This window comes from Populus alba, chromosome 17 (genome assembly GCF_005239225.2).
Source record: "Populus alba chromosome 17, ASM523922v2, whole genome shotgun sequence".
Classification (NCBI taxonomy): domain Eukaryota; kingdom Viridiplantae; phylum Streptophyta; class Magnoliopsida; order Malpighiales; family Salicaceae; genus Populus; species Populus alba.
The window spans coordinates 4246585-4269992 of record NC_133300.1 but is presented as its reverse complement, the minus strand read 5'-3'; the positions used below and the strand labels follow the sequence as shown (position 1 = coordinate 4269992).

At 30.8% G+C, this 23408-nt stretch overlaps 3 protein-coding genes across 5 annotated transcripts; 1 reads left to right on the top strand and 2 right to left on the bottom strand.

The window, feature by feature from the left end:
- Positions 1-1085: 1085 nt before the first annotated feature.
- Positions 1086-4995, bottom strand: LOC118038557 (protein FAR-RED ELONGATED HYPOCOTYL 3). Of its 3 annotated transcripts, none has more exons than XM_035044946.2 (3): positions 4873-4995; positions 2136-2692; positions 1086-1739 (listed from the first exon to the last, which is right to left on the bottom strand). In XM_035044946.2, coding segments are annotated over exons 1-3 (753 nt in total). In that variant the 5' UTR covers positions 4874-4995; the 3' UTR covers positions 1086-1544. The 3 variants fall into 3 exon arrangements, with proteins under 3 accessions (XP_034900837.1, XP_034900838.1, XP_073261723.1); XM_035044947.2 differs by lacking the exon at positions 4873-4995 and adding an exon at positions 4465-4851; XM_073405622.1 differs by lacking the exon at positions 4873-4995 and having other exon boundaries at positions 2136-3824.
- Positions 4996-15637: 10642 nt separating this feature from the next.
- On the top strand, positions 15638-18642 carry LOC118038558 (probable fructokinase-4). Its single transcript, XM_035044949.2, has 4 exons — positions 15638-16139; positions 16639-16971; positions 18123-18239; positions 18337-18642. Exons 1-4 carry the CDS (start codon positions 15735-15737, stop codon positions 18466-18468), a joined length of 987 nt encoding a protein of 328 aa, XP_034900840.1. The 5' UTR covers positions 15638-15734; the 3' UTR covers positions 18469-18642.
- Positions 18643-18862: 220 nt separating this feature from the next.
- On the bottom strand, positions 18863-21926 carry LOC118038559 (uncharacterized). Its single transcript, XM_035044950.2, has 7 exons — positions 21753-21926; positions 21542-21651; positions 21112-21261; positions 20732-20970; positions 20350-20460; positions 19783-19827; positions 18863-19254 (listed from the first exon to the last, which is right to left on the bottom strand). The coding sequence occupies exons 1-7, from the start codon at positions 21838-21840 to the stop codon at positions 19095-19097; spliced, it is 903 nt and encodes a 300-aa protein (XP_034900841.1). The 5' UTR covers positions 21841-21926; the 3' UTR covers positions 18863-19094.
- Positions 21927-23408: the final 1482 nt, after the last annotated feature.

The following is a 23408-nucleotide window of genomic DNA, read 5'->3' as shown; positions in this document are numbered from 1 at the left end:
TAAATAGGATATGTAGACACCAATACCGATTTTTGTTGTGGCTGAAATTAGTATTAACGATAATTTTTTTTTATTATTATCAAAATCTGATAATATTTTTCTCTTTTTTCTCTAACTATGGACTAAAAAATAAAAAAAAAATGAAGTTTTGTATCAAAATTAAATTTAAAAAACTTTAAGAACTGAAAAGATATCATTAACAAAGCAGAAGAATGAAAGTAAAAATTTGTACGCAACTTTAAAACCGCTATCTATTTATCCATTTTTTTCATATTAATTATTTATTTTTTAATTTTATCATTTATTTTTTATTTTATCCCAGCCATTTAACTTAAAGTGGCCTTGGATTTGATCCTGGTGGGGAAAAAAAATGATGAAAAAATGTTGTGAACAGTGAATACACAAATGGGATCCACGGTGCATTTTTGCACAATAAATCTCCTACATGGATTAATGATTTCTATAATAATAATAATAATAATAATAACATTCTAGTCTTAACCAACATGGCCATCAGCAGAAACCAAGCCTCTTGCTGAAAACATTGAACACCTAGATTTATACAGTTTTTGAAAACATGATTGAAAGTATATTTTTTTAAAAAAATTTAAAATTATTTTTTATATTTTTAAATCGTTTTAACGTATTATTGTCAAAAATAAAATTTTAAAAAATACAAATATAATATTTTAATATATTTTTTAATAAAAAGTATTTTAAAATATAACTTTTATCATATTTCCAAACATCCTTTAATATTCTATGAACATGAACATATTTTTTTTATCCCTTTAATATTTTGTATCTTTTCAACTTCATGCTTTGAAACTGCATCTTAAAATTTGGTTTCATAATTTGTTGATGTAAGAACAATAACAATGATTTATAATATAATTTCAATCTCTGCAAGTCCCACAAAGTGGAATCCATGTATACGTGATCTACAGAGTACAAATACTTGTGTTAGAATTTTATTTTATTTTTTTGGCTCAACAGTTTTAAGTGGAAATCCTAGTAAAGGATTCAGAACCTTGAAACATAATTCTTAGACCATAAAGAAAAATATGAACCCTCGATACAATGGATTTGAAGATAATGATATCCAACAACTATAAATAGCAAAACCAAAAATCATCCATATGCTATACACAGAACACGACTCAAATGGCCTTCCAAAAAAAAATGGAAACAGGGTATTATTTTCAGGTCACCATGGCAACGCCTATGCTCTCTATGAACTGGACTTTTATCTTTTGGCTAATCCTCTGACAAACATGGACCAGAAGAACTGTACAAGAACTCTCTATTTCTCCTGCTCACCATGTGCTCCAGAAAGAGGGGCACAGTTATACACTGTATTCAAATGAATGTCAACTGAACCAAACATCTTCACATGGTTTAATAAACTAACTAGACACCTAAAACTAAACGCTAGAACAAGGTCAGCATCTGGTATCTAAGCCAAGAGGAAGAGTATGCTTTACAACCAGCAGCATTCTGTATACCGTTATGAACTGTGTGCTCTGGAACAAATAATGCTGAAACTATGTCTGACTCTGCTGTGGTTTGTTTTCCATGCCCCTCACACTGTGTGCTATATGTTGGATCTTCTTTGATAGACTCTCGTTATGTTCCTCAATCTGATCAAAAATCAATTCCAGGTGCCTTTTATAGGTCGCAGCTCTCTTTTTCTCCATGGCCAGCTGCTGTGATAATTCCCTAATCTTATCGTGTTCATTCTGCAAAAGAAAAGGAAAGAAAAAACACTGGTTGTAACAGCAACAAAAATAAACCAGTGGAAGGCCATTACAGCATCATAGAGATTTTTCAGCCTTCGAGATGTGTACAAGCACAGCTTATTAACATTAAAATATTGCATCCAAAATTTAATAGCATCTAAAAAAGAATGCATACCTCTTAGTTGCCTAGTTCTTTGGACCAATAGAAAGAAAAAATATAGGTCCATAGGTTCTTAAGTTCCTAAACTGATATTAATTTAATGCTTATGGACCTCATTATCAAATTTTTGGATCCCAGTAAATAACTTGATCAATTTCACTCTTTGAATTGTTACTTTTTGATGTCAAAACTCAATCAGCTGATATTAACTTAATGATAATGGTGCAAGAACTAACCGGGTATTGATCATAAATGCAATCCCTTCGAGCTTTTCCGGGTGTCAAGGAATGAGTATGCTCCTTCACAAGCTTTGTAACAACCCATTTTCCAGAAGTTACTTTTCTCACCAAAATCATTGCCCTGCAACCAACCCTTGTTTCTGCCCTTTGTCTTACAATCTTTTCACGCTTGTCAGGCATTCTGAAGCCCTCTTTATTGCAAACAAGCGCTCGGCCAATAGCAGATCCATCACGTCTTGATCGAGAAAGTTTGCTTACACGGATGACGAATCCTATGCGTGTGGCATAAGCATTGTAAAATGCATGAGCAGATGCTTCCGAATCAAACTCCTGTCCCATGTATGGCTCATCTGCAGCAACCATTGACATAGCTGGAACTGCATCTGGGATCATATCTATAGCCAAAGACTCTTTATCCATTTTATGATCATACTGTTCAAATTCTCCTTCAACAGAATTTTCAATGATTTCGTTTTCATCTCTAGCCATAGCAATGTCCACGGCCACATTTCCAGCTATATCACCATTAGCATCATTATCAACAATGAAGTCCACTGCAAAAACAACATCAACTATTTCAATGACTTTCATGCCCACACGACATCTTATTAGCTAAAACATGCTATTAAAAGCCATATCTTTGAATAGAGACGAAAAGGTTGAGGGTCCAGTCTCTAAGCCATAATGTTCTTAATGAACTGAATACTTAAAAACTCTAGCAATTCTTTTGAACCAGGTAAACAAAGGGATTGCACAGATAGCATAAAACAACAAAGCCTAACAATCTTTCCTCATAACAAAACCCACATGGCCTTTGTCTAGTAAGTGTTAGCCTTAGTCGTACCAATTGAGGCATGCATACATGCTGTGGAACCTTTCACAGCTGTAATGCATGCATTACCTAGTTTATATGCGTTTTTCTTCGCAGAGAGAGTTGGGCTGAGTTGTCTGATAGAATGTGTCAAAAAGGTTATGAAATAGTCTTATAAGGAATCAGTTTTGTTCATTGATGTCAATTTTTATAGCTTATTCTTGGCTAATTTTGTTAGAATTTGCTAGGTATAGTAATATTTAATTGAATTTGATCTATAAATGGACACCTCTAGTTCTTCAAAACTAAACAAACTTAGCTCCGACATTGTTATATTTAATTGCTTCACATTCATAACTCCGACATTGTTCTTTCCTAAACCATTATTTTTGCTCATGTAGTCATAGAGTTAAAAGAAAACAGATGACTTGGGAGGATGAACAGTTAGGCCAATCTATGAGCACGAGTGGGTTTTGAAATTGTCTTGGTACCCCCTGCCACTATTGAAAAAATTAGGCTTTTTGCTTGTTACTAATTGCTTGTCTCTCACAAATAGGGTCTCTTTTATTCTTTTGCAAGATAGACTCCAGCAATATGTTCAAAGATTATGGTTGGAGATATGGTAAGGCAGACAATAGAAGTAGGCAGGGCTAAGGCAACCTCAAAAGGCATTCTGCATATATAGTAACCACATCATCATGTAGCTCCTTTATAGTCTATGAACTCATCGCTATATTAGCAAACAGCAGTTTTAGGAACAAAGGAAGAAGCAAAGTTGCGCCCTACGAAGAACTAAGAGATAAAAATAAAAGCAAAGCTTGTTTAGTCATAAAGAAAAAAAAAATGCACCTGTTTATGACACAATTCCTATAAAATTTGATTAAAACAAGCAAAATTCGAGTCTATTACCTAAGAATAAGCTACGAAAATAGTAGCAGTCGCCAAAATCAATTCACTGTAAGACTGGTTCATGCAGACTTCGAATCTTTACACCTACGAATCGAATCAGCTCTATTTGCAAAGAAAAACAGATCTAGACCATGTATTGCAACTATGCAAGCATTAAAATCGCAAAATTTCCACAATAGAGCATGCACATATTACCTTTATCAATTAATCATCACAACAGGATCAACACTTTGCATAAATCAATTAGTGAAATTCTATAGTACAGCTATTTGATGCCAAACCTATTACAATGCTCACTAGACTCTAACCAAGTAGAGTTAGTTGGCACCTGTATTTGTCAATTTGTTATTTTTCAACCTTAATGAGAAAGGCTTAAAACGAGATTATTCCCAAGAAATTGATCTCTCTTTATTCTTCTTTCAGTATCCTCACAGAACTTTCAATACATATGCAAATAGTTTCCTTATTATTTGCATATGTATTGAAATTGAAAATTTTCCACACAAAAAAAACAAGGAACAGAACATTAAAACACACTAATGAACACTCAAGATCAATCAATCATTAAAAGAAATAAAAAATTGATACTCTAAAACTTCTGCTTACTGGTGAACTTTTCTCACAACAAAAACACTTTTCTCCCTTTTCCGCTCATTTTCTCAGCGACCAAACAAAACTCATATTCAAACACATTAAAACCCTAAGCCCACAATTCTAATTGCCACCAATATCCAAATAAAAAATAATAATTACAACAAGAAGAAAATGATAGAAATTAAAAAAAAAAAATCTAAACTTCCATAAAAAGGATTAAAACTTTATCACTCCCTTGATTCCCCACAATCCAAACAGACTCTTAATCCATAATATACACTCCAATCCCATTAAAAATCAGTTCTTTATTTATTACTCACAACCCATTTTAAAGAACTAATATAAAGTCCAGATTAAAATAAAATATATGAATAAATAAACTAATAAAAGATTAAAACTTTGATAAGAATTTTTACTTACTTGAAAAAAATTGCAAAGATCGATTTAGGGCTAAAGTTCCAGGAAGCCGCACAGAGGAGAGAGACAGAAAGAGGAAAGTGCGAGTTCAGGCTAATAAGAATGGGGACGCGGGGTAAAGGTGACGTGGCAAACATTTATTGGACTTGATAAAAAGAAGAAGTCAAGATTCCCTATTTTTAACGAGTGGTGGGTCAACACGTGGTAAGAAGAGTGCACATTCTACACGTATGAGCACAACTTATCTATAAATCTCTCCTCTTGGTCTCTTAAATATTGAGTATAGTTAAAAACAGTACCAAACTAAAAGTTGTTGTAATTTTGCCACCCAATCGTTTTTTTTTTTTTTTTGGAATACCTAAAAATCAATTCAAAATTAATGGAATTAAAAGATTTTATATATTTATTGGATAATTTTGATTAGAATTTTTTTGAAAAAAGAATCGATTTTTTTCAATTTTTGATTTTAGATTTTAGAAATTCAAAAAACCGACCAATGAACCAATGAACCGGTCATTTTATTAACCTATGAAAAATAAATCAACTAAAGGCTCATTAATCAAAGCATATTAAAAATAGTTCAATCAAAGGTTTATTAATTTAAATTAAACTTGTTTGATTTTAAAAAATGTAAAAACTTAACCAAAATGAATTTTGAAGAGGAGGCAGAAATTTGCCAACGAAGAAGAGAGAATTAAGACTAAAAACTTGAGAGGGTAAGGATGAACGAACTGATCCTTTTGGTTTCTAGTTTTGTTTGAATCTTGCTTTGCTCTTTGCTGCAAATCTTGATGTTTAGTGTTTATTGTAATTAGTGATTGAATTTGAGACTCAGGATAGTTGATTGGATATGATCAACTTAAGGATATAATGTAAAATACAAATATAAATTTTGTTACAGTAACTCAACTAGTAATATTGAAGTGATAAGGAACATCTTTCCACTTGTATTGGCTAATTCACATTTAAGTGTGCGATTGACTGGCTTATTTAAAAACACGATGTAAACTGTAATTTTTTAAATTTAAATTTTTTTAGTAAAAATTATTTTTTTATTTTTTATATCATTTTTATATGTTAATCTCAAAAATAATTTTAAAAAATTTTAAAAATATATTATTTTAATATATTTCTAAATAAAAAAAAAACTTTAAATCACAATCGCTCTTATAATTTTAAATAGATAAAACCTTAAGTTAGCAAGCTCTTCCTTGTGGTTTAGTTTATGAGAGTGTTCATTTGCATGTGGGTCACGTCCGATAATATATCCATGGTAAATGTATTTTTTTAAAAAAAAAAAAAGATAAAAGAACAAAGCATCATGCAAAAAAGATGAAGGAATCGTATGTGTAATGGAAAAGAATTGAGGAGCGAATGTGAGGATCAATCACAGGCCAAAATTAAGGAAGACAGAGAGATTGAAGGACTCAAGCGGTATGAATTTCCTAAAATGCAGGGTCCTGAGGTCAAACCACATGAATTGACTGGTGTTTTTTCATGAAAAAGATGGCAGGAGAGGATTGTTTTATAGAGGGAAGAACTGTGTGCAGCCGAAAGTTACGAGCTGGATATGTTGTTGAAAAAGAAGGTGGGTGCCGGTGCCGGTGCTGCAGCTTCCAACACTATCAGCCGCCTAAGATTTCCTCTTTCCAGATGCTTATGGTGTTTGTGCAGTCTGTGTTTTCATTTGCGATGCAATAGCATGGTTGCACTGTGACTTCTTTGAACACTTGAAATGTCCTCGTAGTGTGAGAAATCATTATAAATTTAGAGATTTATTTACTATCAATTGTAATAATAGTTTTATTTTTTATTTTTTTACAAGATATTTTTATGAGATGGTTTTTCTTTTTTTTTTTCCGGTAAAAAGATAGCACTCGTGTCATTAAAAAGATGTGTTTGACACTTCCTGGTAGTCAAATATAATCATTTGTCATCTCACTAAATACGTAGTCGTGCTATCTTTCACATGGTATAGATCGAATAGACAGATAATACTTGGATTACTGTCGGTGATTGATTGTTTGTGTTTTTTCTTTCTTTTCTCTTTTCTGACAACAAAAATAAACAATTATCCTCTTTGTTTATTATTTGTCAAATCAGGCATATGTTTGTCATACTCCATTACATCGGGTCTGACAAACATTTGGGTCAAACTCATAATAGGGTCAAATTTTTTAAAATTTTTCAAAAGCACAATTGCACTACAAAAATAAGCATTGCCTCATTCAAGCTAGATTTTTCATTCATATGTAGTATAAATTAACTAAAAATTATTTTTTGTTTGCGCAACTTATTTTATAAATTTTTTATATTCAAAAAGAAAAAAATGAAAAAAATGGTGACTTCTAAATGATTTATTTCAAGTCTTCAAAAATAAACTTTTTTTTTTTTGTATGCATCGTTGGATGAAAATATTAATTTTATGTCTCCATCTAAGTGTTGGACAATTTTTTAAAAGGTTCATGCTTTTTTTAAATTTGAGATGTTATTGTAAAATCTAGCTAATTGTTAAGGTTTGTTACCATAAGAGTTTATCCTACATTATAACTATTAATATATTTGAAAAATTGAAATATATGATCATAAGAAAAAACTTTTGAACCTTTAAATTGATACATTATGTTATAGAAAAAGAAAATATTGTATATGTAAAAGACATATTGTCCTTTTGACTATCTTCATTTGTGCAATTATATTTATGATTTCTTCAATAAATTAGAGATTAATAAAAAAAAATGAGTAAATTTAAGGATGTAAGCATCAACAATGCCAAACCCATGCCAGGCTCGAACACCTAGGATCTGGCAACCACACCAGGCCTATGCAACTTGGGTTGGACAACCATACCAAAAAAAAACACCTTGGGTCTAGCATTCAAAAAAAAAAAATGCATAGTATGGTTGTCAGACCCGAGCACTTGTGTCAAAAATAAAATAAAAAAATAAAAAATAACAATGCCAAAGCAAACCCTAAATCTATATTTTGAAAGTTTTAAATATCAATTAATTGGTTTTTATTAAACTAGAGAAGAATGGAATAAGTTATAATTAACACTCTCAAGCTCACTTTTTGTTGTTAAAGCATGGTTATCAGACCCGACATGGTGGGTTAACCCAAGGGACTCGGGTGACCCAACAGAACTTGATAGAGACTTTTTTTTTTTAAATGTGTTTTTTTTTAGTCAAAAAAACTTTTTTTTTCATCTTTTTCATTTAATTACTAACCCAAATATATATATAATTTTTATATTCACGCCAGACCCAAAAAAATTATGTATTTTTTAATATGGGATAAAAAACTTTTTGAAATAATTTTAACTTATATTCACATGAATTGTTTTATTAATATTTTCATAACAAAAATATTAAAATCACAATATTTTTTTTAAAATTTTTTATTACTTAGATTGACCACACCAAACCAAACCTAAAAATTTATCAAATCCACGCGATCTTTGTCTAATTTATGTAGTTTTATTGTATATTAAATACCTAAGCAAGAATACCTGACTCAAATACTTGGATCTGCATAAGCAATATTTGGTGCCAAATCAGCAGGCGCAGAGAGATGCTTGGGTGGCTGTCAGGCCTTTTGTTTTCCTTGAAACTCCACTGCATGGTTTTATGTGTAGAACTATTATGTTAATTTTCAGCTTGACTCTTATATATATGGCCTTTGTAATACCATTAATAGTGATTTTGCTCGTGTTCTTGCTCAAGAAGAACGTGCCGTGCAAGGATATTTATTCGCCTCTGTTTTACCATCTGCAGCCTCCCTTTTTATCATCTTGGAAAGAGGAAACATTGCATCTGGCATATTCTCTTCTTACCATTAATGTTGTTGCTTTTGTATACGACGGTGACAATTGACATTGATGTGCTTCATATTCGAAACTAGTATGAACAGTCGCTCGCGACTGTGAGGCTCTTCATTGCTATCTCGGAAAAAAGAATCGGAGCTCTACTGCAGGCACGATGCACTTTACGGTGACTCAAACAAGATGACATCAATCTTCGACAGTCCTGCGCAAAAAGACTCCGAGGAATCTGGGAAATCCTGTAAAGCTAAACAATGATTTGCCTTGCGATAGCTTCTCTCCAGGTCTTTCAGAGATAAAAGCTGATTCCACCATCGGGAGATTGTCCGATGGAGAAGATGATTCTGAAGTTGAAGACTTCTTTCTATGTGAATCAGATTCTGACCCATCTAATAGTTGCTGAAGTGATGTTTTTTGTATTTTTCAGGGTCTCGAGGAGACGTGAAAACACAAAGAACTTTCGAATAAAAATACAGAGGAGATTGGTAAGATCTCGATGCAAGAAGAAAGGTTGATCCATATCATATTGGTTTTGTTCTGGTTACTCTTATCTGAAAAACAATATTGATAGACGATATACTACCAAGTAAAAATATTCTAAATTAATTAATGAAGTTATTAAAAAAAAAAAACACCACCTAAAACAGGGGTGGTAATTTAAAATATATATATATAATATATATATATATATTTAAAATAGTAGGAGAATGTAATCTATAAAATAAAATTTATTTTATCATTTATATGAAGAAGGGGATTAGTAGGATTACCGTTCATTATTAGTTCTAGAATTATTATTGAAGAAATATGTAAAAACTATTCTTCTAATTTGAATATATAAAAACAAAGATTAGATAAGAATAAAAAAGATTCTAAAATAAAAAGTATAATAAATATTTTTGAGAAATATTTATTGATAAGAAATTTTAGAGAAAAAGTATACGTTCGTGCACGGTTAGTTTTTCAGAACATAATTAATAAATATAAAAGACATAAAAAATATATTTGATTAAAAAAACTAAGGAAATAAAATAAAATTAAATCCTTTCAAACTAAAAATTGTATAAAAAACCATTTTTTGTTTCAATTATCGATATAATGTAGTCAAGGATGACAAAGATTCCCGTAGATTGGATTTCTTGATATCAATATTCTTCTCATTAATTATTGATAAGAAATTTTAATATTCATAAATTACTCATTGGGTTTTGAGTATTCAATATATATCTATTATGTACTATTATTTATTATTCAATAAAAAATAAATAGATTATATATATATATGTTTTTATGTTAATATTAAGATAAGTATATATCATATTATATTAAAAAATCTAAATATTTTATAAATATATTTATATAATATAAATATATATTTTGGATTAGATTTAAATGAGTTTTCGAGTAAGTTTTGGTGTGTTTTTTTTAAATAAAATAAATAAATCCGGCTGTTACATATATATATATATATATGAACAAATTATTTTTTATGAGGGGAAGATTGATTTTCCCTCCTCAATTAGTTTTATTCAATTTTCTTTTTAATTTCTTAGATTACATAATGGATTTATCTTTTATAACACCACATGTTTTAAAATGGAGTAAAAACTATTGAAAATAAATTAGGGATGTTAATGGATATTAACGGATAGAGTTGTTACTACATTAATATTCATACCTCATTTCTTTTTATAACAATTGAAAAATTTTAACATTCATATAACTATTTATAAGAATATATATTATTTGAATACTAGTTATTATTCAATATAAAATAAAAATAATAATATATATTCGAGTTATATATATATAATATATATATATATATTAATATATATAAACAAAAAAAATTATGTGTGTGTATATATATCTTAGTTAGATTTGGATTGATTTTGAAACAGGTTTAATAATATTTATACTTTATTAATTATTTATTCAGTAAATAAATTATTAAAAACTTTATTTTGAATAAATATTCAATGAGTGTGGATAAATTTATCAACCCAAAAATAATTAAAGGGTTTTACAAAAAACGAGAGGAAAGTGCTTTCTTTTTTAATTATGAGTTATGAAAATAAAATTCTAATAAAAATTTAGTCATGTGGACATTTTATATTTGACTAGACCGGAGTGGTCCTAAAAAAAACCAAATCATCCAAAATTAATGATATTTTTTCAAATGAGATATTAAATCTACTTTTCAAATTATCTATTTATAGAATTAAAAATTCATGAAAATATTAATTCTATGGTTCTCGTAGAATTTCGAACACTTAGTTGCATATTATTTCTTTATTATTATAATTCGGACTTGAAGTATTGTATTTATTTTATTATATCTACAATTTTCAATGAAATAAAAAAAAATTGTCCGTAAATACCTCCACGGTTCATAAAAAATAAATTAACCAAATCTGGTTTTTTAATACATAAGTTATCATAACTTATTTTTTTTTATACAAAGAAAAATGTTCAAGTTGTTTTTTTAGTCCAAAACAAACATTAAAAAAATAAATAATATAAAATATTATTTAATCAACTTTGAATAATATTAATTTGAACTAACAACTCATAATATTATTTAAATATCTCTATTTTATTTTTAATATAACTATCATTTTATCATCATTTTACTGTGACTCTTCATCACTGTCACCAAAATTCTCACAATCACCCCAACATTACTAATTACCATTTTATTATCATTTGACTATAATATTTTAATATTAACATTATAATTATCACTATTTTCTATTATTAAAATGATAATAATTTTAATATTATTATTACATAATGCTACCATAATAATCATCATTTTAGGATTATCATTGCTATATTAATATTATTAATATCATAAAAATTATAACTATAACTATTAATATTATTGTTACCACCTTTACAACAAGTATTCCAATCTTTCTCATTTTATTAATGAAAAAAATATTTTCTGAAACAATAAAAAATACTTCAGAAAATTCATAAAGAATAAAATATTCCCATGAAAAATGCTTTATACAAAACAAACGTTGGTTGATGTTGTAAAAAATAATATTTAAGTATCTTTGCAGTTATTTTGTTAAAGTATTTTTTATTTAAAAATATATTAAAATAATTTTTTTATTTTTTAAAAAATTATTTTTAATTCAACACATTAAAATAATTTAAAAATATTAATTAAAAATAAAAAAAATTAAATTTTTTTAGAAACATTTTTAAAACATTCTTATCGAATTCTTTTTCCTTGGCACACAGTCCCAGCAAACTCACTGCTTGACAGGTAATTCAAACCTACAAAAATGTCCACTGACAGAGAAGCTAACTGGAGAAAAAAGATGCATTGCTAAGATCTTAATTTGCAGCTGTGCGCGCGCGTTGACAAGTCCACCTCCACTTTATTTTCTTGATATTAGTCCTGTTTACGCATAAATCCATACACCAATTACAGCTCAACTACACGAGTGTCCCACAGGGATTAAGCTGTGCATATAGCTTCCCTTTCAAGGCAAGTTAACTATAGTTTAATTATCAATTTAATTATTATAAATTTCTTAATTATAAAGATTTATATAATTATTAACTTCAAGACTCATGAGGTTAATAATGATACATACAAACTGATCCAAATGTTTATATTAATAAAAAAAATAAATAAATAAAAAAAGGTTAATGGAAACATGATTCAAACAACGTTCCATTAAAATTTAATTTTTTAATATTTTTTAATTGTTTTGATTTGTTAATATCAAAAAAATAATTTTTTAAAAAATAAAAAATACTATTTTAATATATTTTTAAATAAAAAAACACTTTAAACCATTTTTTTTTTTTTTTAAACATGTAACCGTAAATTTACCACCCCACATGCATCATAAGTATTCTGATCATGTCCTTGAAAAAGGCTGGTGTTGCTTAGCTGTGGACGTTGAGTGGAGTCATGTCTCATCCTCATGATGACACTGTGCATGGCCTACACGATGTTGGACCCTATTTCCATGCCCCCATGAGTCAAATTCTGTCTCCTTCTTTCAATAATTCATGAGTTTTTTTTACATTAAAGTTTGAGTAGGGGGAGGAAACAATCCCACAGGGAACGCAGTATTTGCAAGCAAACATTATAATTCATAAAATATTTACGTAAAAGCATATTTTATGAAATATGTTGCACATATTCCAAAATATATTTATTTCATATGATATGCTTTGCCATAGGGAATGCAGTATTTGCAAGGAAATATTAAAACATGATTTGGATACTTAAGTTTGGTTGGCCTACCCGAGTTTGCTAATGCTTTTTTGTCTTTTTCTGTTAATTGACTTGTTTGTCGATTCAAAATTTTTATTGTAAATTTATTGAGAATTGAATTTATAATGTTTTATAAATTTATTTTTATTGAGTTATCCTGACCCGATGACTCGAATTACAGTTTTTTTTATTTTAAATTAGGTTAGCTCAAGTTATTATTTATTTAATATCATTATTTTGTATTGAGTTAGCTTGGAATTGAGGTTTTTCTTACAAATATTTTTTTTTGTTTAGGTTATCATAATCATTTTTTTTAAAAAAAAATTGTTAATCCATTATAGTTTTTTTTTTATTTTTTTTATCATTTAACTGAATAATATTAGTTTATTTAATCTAAGTCAAATTTATTATCCGCCGACTAACAAATGTTTTTTTACTTTGGAGTGTGGTTGTGGTTGCTTTTTAAAATATTTTTTATGTTAAAGTATATCAAAATGATTTTTTTTATTTGTTAAAAATTATTTTTGAGATTAGCACATCAAAATGATCCAAAATATAATTTTTTTTTAATTTTTAACAAAAAAAATTAAATTTTTAAAGAACGCAATTTGCACGCGTTTCCAAACAATCTTAAATACACTTATAACACTTAAAAGTTATTTTTTTATATAATAAAATATTTTTTTTTATTTTATGATGATGTAATACAAGCCACCAATCAACCGATAAAAGGATGGACAATTTATTTATTTTATCTTTTCACAATTTCACTGCTGTGGTTGGGATTTTGGCATCTCGCCAACCAGACAGTTCTGTCGGGAAGGGAATTTTTAGGTGGCATTGGTACTCTGAAAACCTGAGTCCTGACTTTTTTAGAAATTGAATAAGTATACTTATATATCTTGCTTGAAAAATATTTTTGTAAAACTTTAAATTATATTTATATTAAATTATATTTTTGATATTTTAAAATTGTTTTGAGCTTCAATCACAATTAAAAATTAAAAATAATAATTTAATATATTTTTAAATAAAAAATACTTTAAAAAAACAACAACTACCCCAACAACAACAAATATTTTCTTACACAATACTTATCTGTTTTTATATATATATATATATATATATATATATATTATATATATGTATGTGTGTGTATTAAAAAGGAACAGGATCTTGTTTGACATTTTTTAAAACCACTCTGATCACTGTCGCGTAGTTTCCTTCAATGACATTGGTACGAATCTACGTAATTCTACTTTACTTGATTATTATATATTAAAAAATACCATCTATATATATATATATATGTATGTGAATTTCATGCTTCCTTTCCAGGGGCAATACAGTAGCAAGACTGGTAGCTGACATTGCAGCTGAGAGAAGAACAAAATAAAATAAAATATAAAATCAAGAACCATGTACATATCCTTATACAAGCACCCAATTATTTAATGACAAAACTATGGGCGAAAACTATCCATCAAAACAACAAGCAAAACAATGGTTTGTAATCAACCGGCAAGTCCCTGCAAGTCAACTTACTTTGACCGGGTTAATTAAAACTCTCGTTTTAAGTTTGTAAAACTAGTTCAAGATTTTAGTTTTTCTGGTTTTGGACTCAACTCGGCTGGATCATCTAAGTTATATATATATTTTTAATTAATTTTTGAAGATTAACGCTTTTCCTCTAATCTAGTTGTAAGAAGTTATTTTGAGAATGTAGTAGTAGTTATTTTTTAAAGTGTTTTTAATTTAAATATATATTAATATATATATATATATATATTAAAAATAATGTTGTTTAGTTTCTTCTGACAACACATCATCCTCACTATAAACCCTAAGGATCTAGAAAAAAAAAAAAACCTTTCATAGTTCTATATATGAAAAAAATCCTAAGCTTATCCAAATCTAATGCGCATATATGTATATATAGTTATACTGCAATTCCTGGTCAATTTTTGATATTATCAAGAAACCCAATCCACAAGTTTAAAAAATATCCTTATCTATTATTTATAAAATTAATCCCTATAAAAAAGCATATCAGATAAATTGATTTAAAAAATTAGCGATCTAGATGGGAAAGTTAAACAAGAAAAAAGAATAAAACTAATTTAATTTGACTTCGTTTTTAATAATTAATTGACTAGTAAAAACTTAATTAAATTAATTTAAATTATTTTTTTAATAAAATAAAATTATTTAATAAAAATAAGTAATTTTACATTGATCCCACAAACTATTAGTTAATTCTATAACCCAATTTGTTTTTCAATCTCATTTTGGATATTACAATAAAAATTCCATCTAATTTTAATTCAACAATACTTCATTATATTCTATGATAATATTTAAAAATACGGTCCAAATATTATTTGACAAAAAATTAATTTTTTAGTTTTAAAATTTTTATAATATCAAAAATATATTTTTATAAAATAAAAAATATTTTAAAAAATATTAAAATCGTTACCTCCATCTAAAAATCCGTGCTATTTAAACTCTTCTCAATCCATATTTTATTTATCATATTCCCAAAAAAAAATAAATCCATATTTGTGGGCCCTTAAAAAAAAATCCACAATATCAACAAAAACAATTAAAAATCATAATCCTACATTATCGCCATTAACAGTAATTACAAAAATCTCCACCTGATCTCTTTCTCCCTCTATAAATGAACCTCTCTTCACTTCCCATCTCTCTCTCTCTCTCTCCCTCCCTCCCATTCCCTCCTGTGCTTTCTCTATCTAGAAAACACACAACTCTCTTTCTCGTCCCTCTTGTTCTCTTGCAATGGCTTCCAATGGAGTGAACGACAAGTCACTGATCGTCAGCTTCGGGGAGATGCTGATAGACTTCGTCCCGACGGTCTCTGGCGTCTCCCTCGCTGAAGCTCCGGGGTTTGTGAAGGCACCGGGTGGTGCTCCGGCGAACGTGGCGATAGCGGTGGCGAGGCTGGGAGGAAAGGCGGCATTTGTTGGAAAACTTGGTGATGATGAGTTCGGCAACATGCTCGCCGGAATTTTGAAGGAAAACGGCGTGATCGCTACAGGGATAAATTTTGACACAGGTGCTAGGACTGCTCTCGCGTTTGTTACTCTACGCGCTGATGGAGAGCGTGAGTTTATGTTTTATAGAAATCCAAGTGCTGATATGCTACTAAGGCCAGAAGAGTTAAATCTTGAGTTAATTAGATCTGTAAGTGTTATCATTTTCTGTCTTAATTATTTACCGTAAATGATTTATGGTTAAAGATTTTATTTTTACAGTGAATTTTTTTCTTACTGCGGTTAAAATTGGTGGAAAATATTATATATAGAAAAAAAGAATTGTATTTAGCAAATTTGCAGTGTGTGTATAAAATATAGCTAAAATCATAGCCTTTTATACCCGGAAAAGGACCCGCTTTATCGGGTAATTGTTTCAATCCGTGTCCATTATTTATATTAAAATATATTTTTTTGTTTTTTTAATTTTGACCCGTGTTAGTTTTGCCGAGTCAATTGTAAAAAAAATCTGATGAAGAACTCATTTTTCACAAAGATTAATTTAAAACCCTGTTTGGATCGGTCTTTTGTCGCGGGTTTTTGAGTCCACCTGCGGAAAAATCTTGTATTTATGTTATTGATTGTGTTTGTGTTTGCCCACGCGCTTAAAATATTCTCATAAGTGTTGTCTTTGATTTTTGTGTATACAGGCTAAGGTTTTCCACTATGGATCAATAAGTTTGATTGTGGAGCCATGCAGATCAGCACATTTACAGGCAATGAAGGTGGCGAAGGATGCAGGTGCATTGCTTTCGTATGACCCAAATCTGAGGCTGCCATTGTGGCCATCAGAAGAGGAGGCGCGTGAGCAGATATTGAGCATCTGGGACGAGGCAGATGTGGTCAAAGTCAGTGATAATGAGCTTGAGTTCCTCACTGGAAGTGACAAAGTTGATGATGAAACTGCCATGTCACTTTGGCGTCCTAACTTTAAGTTGCTCTTGGTCACCCTCGGTGAAAAGGGTTGCAATTATTACACCAAGGTGAGTAATTTGAGTTCAGTCATTCAGTGTCGGGTTCTTAATTTTTTTTTGGTTAACCATGAGATGATCTTTGTTGTAAGCAATGTTGTCTTTTACATTGTCTCCCAACCGGGATTTTGGCCGGAAGAAGGGTAGGCGATGAATTTCTGACTGTCTATGAGGCTACTTGCTAATGGGGTGTTGGATCTCATGCTTTTTCTCAGATGCAAGACCATATATTTTAGCAAGCTTGCTTTAATTAGGGGTACAAACCTGATTTATTTAACAAGGACTATGCTTAAATCTTGTAGGATTTGATACTTGTCGGCAGTCCTCATTGATGCTTTTCATGATGTTAATTCTGAAATCATGATCAAAGCTTATGTGCATGAATTTTGTTTGGAATAATAGCGGTCAAATAAGCATGCAGTGTCATCGATCAAGAAATCCCTCGAATGCTGACAAAACTACTGGCTTAGGTCAGAAACCAGGCGTGTCCGTTTAGGCGTGTTGTCATTATCCTAGTCAAATCCCCAACCACTAAAATGGATATAGCTGCCTTGTTTGTTCATTGTTGTATATGATGGTTGGTGCTTGGCCCACTCTGCATGTTGAAAGGGAGTTTTGGTTTGCATTTATTTATATCCTAAGCATGGTGGAGTGCGGCCACCTAAAGTATAAATTGTTTACCTAACTAGATTACTTGCTAAGGGGATGAAGCTTTTGTCTAGATCGTAAAAAAGCGTATGTGGGGGTGCTTTGGATGAACCTGGAGCTCTGTTAATATGCCAAGTTGATTTGTTTGATAACAGGAAACATTTACTGGAAATATGGATGATTCTTGTACACAATTTACAGGGAAAATGCTTGAAATAAGTATTTATATGAACTTGCTTCTTCTCTTTTGGGTTACAAGATTGATCTTCTTCAAGTTAAATCATAAAACACAAATGTTAATGCTTAATATGTGATCTCTGCATCAAGCCGTTGCTGTGTTATTTCCCAGCAACTCAAGAACAGTGCTCTTGTCTTGTTTCATAGGAGACTCAGACTTTGTGCCATAAATAGTTGTCAGATGTGAACACAAATGTTTGGTGAATGAAAAACATCCTATTTAACCATAAACGGACTTGATTTTCTAAATATTCTCCATTTGTGTTGTTGAAATACAGAATTTCCATGGATCAGTTGAGGCTTTCCATGTGGACACCGTTGATACCACAGGTGCTGGTGATGCATTTGTTGGTGCTCTCCTTTGCAAGATTGTTGATGACCAATCTGTGCTTGAGGTAAATTCTATAAACCATCCATCTCCATTTAGATTGGTAATAAAAAAGCAATTCTTGTATTGCTGTATCTAACATTTGTTGACATCTTGATTTTCAGGACGAGCCAAGGTTGAGAGAGATACTTAGATTTGCAAATGCTTGTGGAGCCATTACAACCACCAAAAAGGGAGCAATCCCTGCTCTTCCTACTCCGGCCGATGCCCTCAAACTGGTGAACGAAGGAAAATAAACTTTCTTTTTTTTAATCCGCACTGCATTTTTCCCTTTCCTTTTCAGCACCTGGTTCTCAATTCAATCGAAGAGCTGTTGCAATCTCAAATTTTCGCCTTTTTCTCTCGAGTGTAATGATTTGAAAGACTTGCGCTTTAAGGTCTTGCGAAATAAATTTTTTTCTTTTGTGTTAGCTTTCTCCAAATATTATATTTGTTTAAAGCTAAAATTTCTGCCAAGCAAAAAAGTTGCAGACGTTGTTTATGTATTAAAATAATATAAAATATAATGTAGAAATATTAAAAAAAATTAAATTTTAATGAAAATCGAGTTGCATGCCTATTCATCACTAGCTATAAAACATGGCTAAGAAAACCTGATTTAGTGAGCTAACAACCTAGAACGAGACCGAGTTTCATTTCCAATCAGCGATCTGATCGCAAATCGGATTAATTAAAACGATGGAACTCAGTCAGGTCTTTCATACATACATAAATAGAACCTGTTCCTTTTCTTTTCAAGTATAAGGTTTCCTCCAATGACATTTTGCATACCGACACAACAAAATGATTATATTTGAGCAAAGAAACCAGTCCTCCACTTCCTTCTGTGGGCTTTGAAGAGTTGGAGTTTGACGGGTTATTGCTACAAGACGATTGCCTGTGGATAGCATTCACTCACCTCCATCTTCAAGGACCTCCAAGTTGGCTTGCATTTTGCCCACTTTGTCTGCATTTGTGCAAGAAATGCCACGGCCCATGGTTCCTTGCTTCCTCCCATGCTCAGTTCATATGGCACCGAGAAGCTGTCACAACATTTTGAAACAAGCATGCAGATGGTCAGAACGAGGATAGCAATAAACAAGTAGTATCTAAATGACCGCAGATGAGATCTCCGATGTTTAACCGGTCACACCTGCTCCGTCCTGCCCCAACTGGATCCCTTATACAGGAGAAATGAAACGGGGATGGGCCATTGGGCTGGTTTGTGTAAATAAGGATGAAAAATCGAGGCTAGTTCATATTGGCAGCAGCTTTATGGAACCCCAACCAGATTACACATTTATACTAGGATAACCATCCTTTCTTATGCTTTTTTCACCAGCAAAATCATTTGTGTACCTCTGTTTTTCTCTTTCTTTTTTCCTATCTGCAAGGCCACAGAAACCCAGTTGCGATCTTATCACCTCCACCACCACCACAACCACCTTTTCATCTCTTAAAATATTTTGTTCCTTTATCTTGGTCTCTGTTACAAATTTCTAGTCAAACTTAACACATCTTTGCCACCTACTGGCCTATATTTTGCAATAGAATATGGAATAGAGTATTACCTCAGCAGTTCTTCTGGCTGAGATCCTTTTTTGGGTGAAGCATACCTGCAGGGACCGTGATTTGGTTGTACTTAATAAAGTTTTAGCATCAATTGACACTATCCACTACTCCTAGCAGCATCTTTGATAAGAAACTATCTCATGCTGTTCATCAACTATAAACATGCATTTTGCTTCGTGATGTTAAAGACCACTATCAAAATTTTGGCAGACTGTACAAATCAGACTCCAAAGCACGATATAAACGACCTGACTATCTTTCTGTTAACAAAGATTATTCAGATAGTATTCACGCAAAAATTCTTTTTTTTTTTTTTTATCCTTCTGTTAACAAAGTTAAATCTTTGTGAAGTATTGCAACTACATGAAATTTCCACTTGGACAAAATCACTTTCTTAGATGCCAACAAAGTGATGGAATTTTAATGAAGAATTGGAGATGTGAATTAAAGCTGACTTCAAGATGGAAGGCTTTTACAGTATGCTGGCCAAACAGTTATTAATATTGTTCTGATGACCACTACAAGTAATTCTTATAATCAACAGAGGAGAATCAGGAAAAACAAACCTGCTGACTATAATTTGGAAGATACGAAGATATTTAGTGGAAAGATTATATATGGCATCTTCAATGTGCTGCTTGCTGAACAAGTACACGACTGGATAACCAAGGAGCCATCTGATGCACATTAGATGAACGGTTTTATTGTACTATAACAGGACTGTACTAACACTTGCAGCGCTAACTGAGTTACTGTGTCAAACAAATCAGTTATTCAGTTTTACTGCATCAAAAACAAAGCTTTTAACACATCGCATTCATGTTTATACAGTTGATATTGGCTGAGAATATAGAAGAATATGGTCTACCAGATGTCTATCAGTTATGATGAAGTAAACATATTTTTAACCCAGATTGAATCAAAACATTTCTTTAAATAGGAAATTACCCATTTAAAGTTGGCACAGTGATCTCGGTGTCTTGCATGCAGCAACTAAGATCAATAAACTCAGATGATTGAGAAGTGGCAGGCTTATTGATGGAGGATTCAGCATTAGCCACACTATCTAGCATCTGATGTGACAAGAGGTCATTGCTATTTCCATTCAAGGGAAAAAATGAAGAGAACAACTTCTGAACTCTTATAAGCTCTGTAACTAAAGTGCTTTCCTCCGCTTGTGTTACCATCTTTGTAAGGGGAAAAAAAAAAAAAGAAAACAAAAAAGAAACGAGTCTTAATCACGGACAGATTCACGGCAGAATTTGCGTGTCAAGCAGCAAATGATTAAATGCTCTATTACTTGATAAAAGAATAAAGAAGACAGCAACCTTGGGAGGATCCTCTTCAAGATTGACGAAGAACAATTCTACTTCCAAATTCAAGCTTGACTTAACATACTCAGCAAGCCCTCTTACATGTATCAAATATATCATGTCTTCTATCACCATCACTCTAAGATTCTCAAAAATAGCCGACTCCTGCCAAATTTATACATAGAACATAGTAATGGCAATCAGGGAACAAAACAGAAATTCAAAGGCACAACACTAACAGCAAGACTAACAAGTTAAGAATCACGTAGTTTATCAAACACCAACTTGATCGAACTTTAAAAGATTTTAACCAAAACTAATATTATGCCCTAATCAGGAGTAAAAAACAAAATTTATCATCAAAACAGCAAAAGCTTATGTCTTTGAGCATTATATTGTCTTAAAAAGTGATAATTTTTAGGACACCACGGGACATACATAATACCTGTTGACAAAATTTAACAAGAGCACAAAGATGGTCTTGTAATTCAGGCAACTTCCCACCATAGTCAACCATTATAACTGGCCTCATTTCTGTCAGCAAAGCTACAATATCTGCCAAAGAATACCCGCAAAGAAAAACCACAAAAATGAAATCAAGTCCAGATTTTGAAGGAGACCCAGAAATCTATATATCATAAAGAGATGAGAGGGACCTATTTGAAGACGATTTTTGGCTGGAAATTTGAGGCGCCATTTGATGTGAGATAGAGCAGAGTCCAAAACTTTTACTGCTTCCTCCATATTTTTTTTTTCTATCTGGACACAAGGGGGAGGCCAAGTTCTTTCTTTCTGCCCAAAAATCTAACAAGGTGACAGGTCGTCTAAAACAGAAATCTTCATCTAAATACTCGTCGTTTACTTCCCTGCTTTCGGCTTCAGTGGTTCTTTTCTTTGAAACATGGGTATCATAGCCTGCCAAGTTCACAGGTTTGCTGATTTAATCTGAATCAATTAAAAAAAAACAAAGAACCTTAAACTGGGCCTTACAAGGTCTTATTTGGATTAGATGAAATTAATTTCTAGACCTCTTGGAATAAAACACAGAATTAATTTAGTTTTTGTTTAGAAGTAGGGTAAAAATTGTATTTTAAAATGTTTTTTTTAATTAGAAGTGTATTTTTATTTTTTAAAATTTATTTTTGATATTAGTATAATAAAATAATAAAAAATACTAAAAATATATATTTAAATTTTAAATAAATATCATTTTAACAACAATGCCAAACAAATCTTTAAAACTTACATGTTATTGGCTTCACCTATTAAGCTTTCCTTTGAATTGACATATTATCAAATAAACATTTTAAAATTTAATAATTTAATTTTTTATTTATTTGCTAAAAATTAAATTTTTTTTAGCATGTTTCAAATCGTTTTTGATGCATTAATCTAAAAAAATAATTTTAAAAAAAATTAAAAAAAATTAACATTTTAATATAAAATATACTTTAAAAAATAATCACAATCACACTTATAACAAAAAATAACTATCTACAAAATCAAGTCCCGAAGTCCCGAGGTCTTATTCAGGTTTATTTGAATCAATCTCTAGACCTGCTCGAAATAATACACACTTAGACCAGACTGGAAGCTAACATATTACCAGGTTAACCCTCAAACTTTGTCTTTAGGTTGAGAGATTATCAGATAAACCTGTCATGCCTAGCTCCAAGTTGACGAATTACAAAAAAATCAAAATGCTAGGTTGGATACATGCTTTTAAATCGAAAGTCTGCCTCAGTTTGAAAATCAGAGAGGTTCATAAACCACAACTTATTAGCTAGGCTTTTATGATTCTTTTAGAGGATGCAATGAAATCAAAATTCTTGATTTTTTTGTTCAAATGTTTAAGTATTCCTGACACGAACTCCAAATCATTTCTCGATTGGATTTTAGATAGATTTTCATATCCACAATAATCCAAACATAGGAGATTACTCTATAATAGCCTCCCCTCCCTTGGTTTTGAATCAAAGACTAACTCACGATGACAAATTCACTTACCATCCTAACCAAGCCTCAAGAATCCATCAAAACATTAATTTAAAATTTGACATTTAGTTAAGGAACCCACTGGGACACAACTCCTGATTGGACCTCAGATTCTGGATTTGAATCATCTCTTATTCACACCTAATGCTGATAATTTGGAATGTGATCAGTCACATTTCCCTCAGAACATGAGACAGTCCATGCAATGCACACATGCAGAGCCACTGTTTTGTTCTTACTGGCTTCTCATCTGGCCAGAACCATTGAGTGATTTATCTTGAGCTGTCCATTAAGTTTGTTCATCAATCAATAGCAGT

Coding starts and splice junctions, on each gene's coding strand:
- LOC118038557 (XM_073405622.1), bottom strand. CDS start 2,729: ATGAAAGTCATTGAAATAGTTGATGTTGTTTTTGCAGTGGACTTCATT. Junction 1,740..2,135: donor GCATTTATGATCAATACCCG/GTTAGTTCTTGC, acceptor TTTCTTTTGCAG/AATGAACACGATAAGATTAG.
- LOC118038558 (XM_035044949.2), top strand. CDS start 15,735: ATGGCTTCCAATGGAGTGAACGACAAGTCACTGATCGTCAGCTTCGGG. Junction 16,140..16,638: donor ATCTTGAGTTAATTAGATCT/GTAAGTGTTATC, acceptor TTGTGTATACAG/GCTAAGGTTTTCCACTATGG. Junction 18,240..18,336: donor ATGACCAATCTGTGCTTGAG/GTAAATTCTATA, acceptor CTTGATTTTCAG/GACGAGCCAAGGTTGAGAGA.
- LOC118038559 (XM_035044950.2), bottom strand. CDS start 21,840: ATGGAGGAAGCAGTAAAAGTTTTGGACTCTGCTCTATCTCACATCAAA. Junction 21,262..21,541: donor TTGTTAAATTTTGTCAACAG/GTATTATGTATG, acceptor TAAATTTGGCAG/GAGTCGGCTATTTTTGAGAA. Junction 19,828..20,349: donor TTCCAAATTATAGTCAGCAG/GTTTGTTTTTCC, acceptor CGGTCCCTGCAG/GTATGCTTCACCCAAAAAAG.